The 4,295-nt window shown below is 36.4% G+C and overlaps 1 protein-coding gene across 1 annotated transcript; it reads right to left on the bottom strand.

The window, feature by feature from the left end:
* Positions 1–2,895: 2,895 nt before the first annotated feature.
* On the bottom strand, positions 2,896–3,192 carry LOC133048061 (small ribosomal subunit protein eS28-like). The gene has a single exon (XM_061131598.1). It carries the CDS (start codon positions 3,164–3,166, stop codon positions 2,957–2,959), a length of 210 nt encoding a protein of 69 aa, XP_060987581.1. The 5' UTR covers positions 3,167–3,192; the 3' UTR covers positions 2,896–2,956.
* Between the last annotated feature and the right edge of the window lie 1,103 nt (positions 3,193–4,295).

A 4,295-nucleotide genomic window follows, 5' to 3' on the forward strand; every position in this document is an offset into this window, starting at 1 on the left:
TAATAATGAGCTATGTTGAGCATCATTTCATGTGTTTGTTAGCCATCATATGTCTTTGGAGAAATATCTGTTTAGGTATTTTTCCCACTTTTTGATTGCGTTGTTTGTTTTTCTGGTATTGAGTTGTAGAGCTGCTTGTATATTTTGGAAGTTAATCCTTCAAAGTCAGTTGTTTTATTTACTATTGTTTTCTCCCATTCTGTGGGTTCTCTTTTAACCTTGCTTATAGTTTCCTTTGCTGTGTAAAAGTTTTTAAGTTTAATCAGGTCCCACTTGTTTACTTTTGTTTTTATTTCCATTACTCTAGGAGGTGGGTCATAGAGGATCTTGTTTTGATTTATGTGATTGAGTGTTCTGCCTATGTTTTCCTGTACGAGTTTTATAGTTTCTGGTCATACATTTAGGTCTTTAATCCATTTTGAGTTTATCTTTGTGTATGGTGTTCTAATTTCATTCTTTTACATGTAGCTGTCCAGTTTTCCCAGCACCATTATTGAAAAGGCTGTCTTTGACCCATTGTATATTCCTGCCTCCTTTGTCAAAAATTAGGTACCCATAGGTGCATGGGTTTATTTCTGGGCTTTCTATCTTGTTCTATTGGTCTATATTTTTGTGCCAGTACCATACTGTCTTGATGACCATAGCTTTGTAGTATAATCTAAAGTCAGGCAGGTTGATTCCTCCAGCTCCATTCTTCTTTCTCAAGACTGCTTTGGCCATGAAGGGTCTTTTGTGTTTCCATGTGAATTGTGAATTTTTTTTGTTCTAGTTCTGTGAAAAATGTCATTGGTAATTTGATAGGGTTAACATTGAATCTGTATATTGCATTTGGTAATATAGTCATTTTCACAATATTGATTTTGATAGGGTTAACATTGAATCTGTACATTGCATTTGGGAATATAGTCATTTTCACAATATTGATTTTTCCTACCCAGGAACATGAAATCTCTCTCCATCTGTTTATGTCATCTTTGATTTTTTTTTTTTTTCATTAGTGTCCTATATTTTTTGTGTACAATTCTTTTGTCTCCTTAGGTAAGCTTATTTCTAGATATTTAATTCTTTTTGTTGCAATAGTTAATGGGATTGATTCCTTAATTTCTCTTTCTGGAGTTTCATTGTTAGTATATAGAAATGCAAGTGATTTCTGTGTATTGATTTTGTATCTTGCACCTCTGGTAAATTCACTGATTAGCTCAGTAATTTTCTGATACTATCTTTAGGGTTTTCTATGTACAGTATTATGTCATCTGCAAACAGTGAGAGCTTTACTTCTTCTTTTCTGATCTGGATTCCTTTTATTTCTTTTTCTTCTCTGATTGCCATAGCTAGGACTTCCAGAACTATGTTGAATAACAGTGGGGAAAGTGGGCACCCTTGTATTGTTCCTGATCTTAGGGGGAATGCTTTCAGTTTTTCACCATTGAGAATAATGTTTGCTGTAGTCTTATCATATATGGCCTTTACTTTGTTGAGGTAGGTTCCTTCCATGCCCATTTTTTGAAGAGTTTTAATCATAAACGGGTGTTGAATTTTGTCAAAGGCTTTTTCTGCATCTATTGAGATGATCATATGGTTTTTATCTTTCGTTAATATGGTGTATCACATGGATTGATCTGCGTATATTAAAGAATCCCTGCATCCCTAGAATAAACCCAACTTGATCATGGTGTATGAGCTTTTTGATGTGTTGCTGAATTCTGTTTGCTAAAATTTTGTTGAGGATTTTTGCATCTATGTTCATCAGTGATATTGGCCTGTAGTTTTCTTTTTGTGTGTTGTCTTTGTCTGGTTTTGGTATCAGGGTGATGGTGGCCTTGTAGAATGAGTTTGGAAATGTTCCTCATCTGCAATTTTTTGAAAGAGTTTTAGAAGGATAGGCATTAGCTCTTTTCTAAATGTTTGCTAGAATTCTCCTGTGAAGCCATATGGTCCTGGGCTTTTGTTTTTTGGGAGACTTTTGATCACAGATTCAATTTCAGTGCTTGTAACTGGGTTGTTCATAATTTCTGTTTCTTCCTGGTTCAATTTTGGAAGATCTAACTTTTCTAAGAATCTGTCCATTTCTCCCAGGTTATCTATTTTATTGCCATATAGTTGTTCATAATAACCTCTTATAATCCTTTATATTTCTGCATTGTGTGTTGTAACCTCTTCTTCATTTCTAATTTTGTTGATTTGATTCTTCTTTTTTTCTTGATATGTCTGGCCAAAGGTCTGTCAATTTTGTTTATCTTCTCAAAGAACCAGCTTTTAGTTTTATTAATCTTTACTTTTCTTTCCTTCATTTCTTTTTAATTTATTTCTGCTGATACCTTTATTATTTCTTTCCTTCTACTAATGTTGGTTTTTTTTGTTCTTCTTTTTCCAGTTGTTTTAGGTGTAAAATTATGTTGAGTGTTTGTTGTGTTCCCCATTTCCTGAGGAAGGATCATATTGCTGCAAACTTCCCTCTTAGAATTGCTTTTGCTGCATCCCATAGGTTTTGAGTTGTTGTGTTTTCATCATCATTTGTTTCTAGAAATTTTTTTATTTCCCTTTTGATTTCTTCACTAACCAGTTGGTTATTTAGAAATGTATTGTTTAATCTCTATGTGTTTATGTTTCTTAAAGTTTTTTTCTTGTAATCGATATCTAGTCTCATAGCATTGTGGTCAGAGAAGATGCTTGACACAATTTCAAAATTCTTAAATTTACTGAGGTTTGACTTGTGACCCAAGATGTGGTCTATCCTGGAGAATGCTCCTTGTGCACTTGAGAAGATATTATTCTGCATTTGGATGGACTGTCCTGAAGACATCAATGAGATCCATCTCATCTAGTGCATCATTTAAGATGTGTTTCCTTATTAATTTTTTTTTCAAGTTTACATACGATATAAATGCTTTATTAACAGCAGATAATCCTGGTGGGTCATGGCATCAACCCAGACATCCAGCACCCAGTCACAAGTTCAGCGCAGCCTCTGAGCCTCTCGCTCTGACTCCAACAGGGTGAGCACGTCGCCCTCGCGCACGGGGCCTTTCACGTTTCGGATGATGGAGCGGCTCGTGTCGTCCATGAATTCTACGCGCACCTGCGTGCACTGTCCCTGCGAACCGGTCCTGCCCAACACCTTGGTGACCCTGGCAAGCTTGATGGGTTGCACACGGCTCGTGTCCATGATGGCGGCGCAGCGGCGGTCGGGCGGAGAGTAATTTTTTGTTTTAATGATCTGTCCATTGGTGTGAGTGGGGTGTTAAAGTCTCCTACTATTATTGTGTTACTGTCAATTTCTCCTTTTATGTCTGTTAATGTTTGTCTTATGCACTGAGGTGCTCCTATGTTGGGTGCAGAGATGTTTACAATTGTTATGTCTTCCTTTGGATTGATCACTTGATCATTATGTAGTGTCCCTCCTTATCTCTTGTAATCTTTAAGGTCTATTTCATCTGATATGAGGATTGCTACCCCAGCTTTCATTTGCTTCCCATTTTCATGGAATATATTTTTCCATCCTCTCACTTTCAATCTATATGTGTCTTTAGGTCTGAAGTGGGTTTCTTGTAGACAGCATCTATATGGGTCTTGTTTTTGTATCCATTCAGCCAGACTGTGCCTTTTGGTTGGAGCATTTAATCCATTTACATTTAAAGTAAGTATTGATATATATGTTCCTATTGCCATTTCTTAACTGTTTGGTGTTGATTTTGTAGATCTTTTTTCTTATTTATCTCTTGACTATATAAGTCCCTTTAATATTTGTTGTAAAGCTGGCTTGGTGGTACTGAATTCTCTTAATTTTCACTTGTCTGAAAAGCTTTTTATTTCTCCATCAATACTGAATGAGATCCTTGTCAGGCACAGTAACCTTGGTTGTAGATTTTTCTCTTTCAGTATTTCAGATATATCCTGTCATTCCCTTCTGGCCTGCAGAGTTCCTGCTGAAAGATCAGCTGTTAAACATATGGGTTTCCCTTGTATGCTACTTGTTGCTTTTCCCTTGTTGCTTTTAATATTCTTTCTTTGTGTTTAGTCTTTGTTAGTTTGATCAGTATGTGTCTTGGCATGTTTCTCCTTGGGTTTACTGTGTATGGGACTCTTTGAGCCTCTTGGATTTGACTATTTCCTTTTCCATGTTGGGGAAATTTTCAACTATAATCTCTTCAAAATTTTTCTTATACCCTTTCTTTTTCTCTTCTGCTGTTGCTGCTAAGTTGCTTCAGTCATGTCCGACTCTGTGTGACCCCACAGACAGCAGCCCACCAGGGTCCTCTGTCCCTGGGATTCTCCAGGAAGAACACTGGAGTGGG

The sequence above is a fragment of the Dama dama genome, chromosome 28 (genome assembly GCF_033118175.1).
Source record: "Dama dama isolate Ldn47 chromosome 28, ASM3311817v1, whole genome shotgun sequence".
NCBI classification, from domain to species: Eukaryota; Metazoa; Chordata; class Mammalia; order Artiodactyla; family Cervidae; genus Dama; species Dama dama.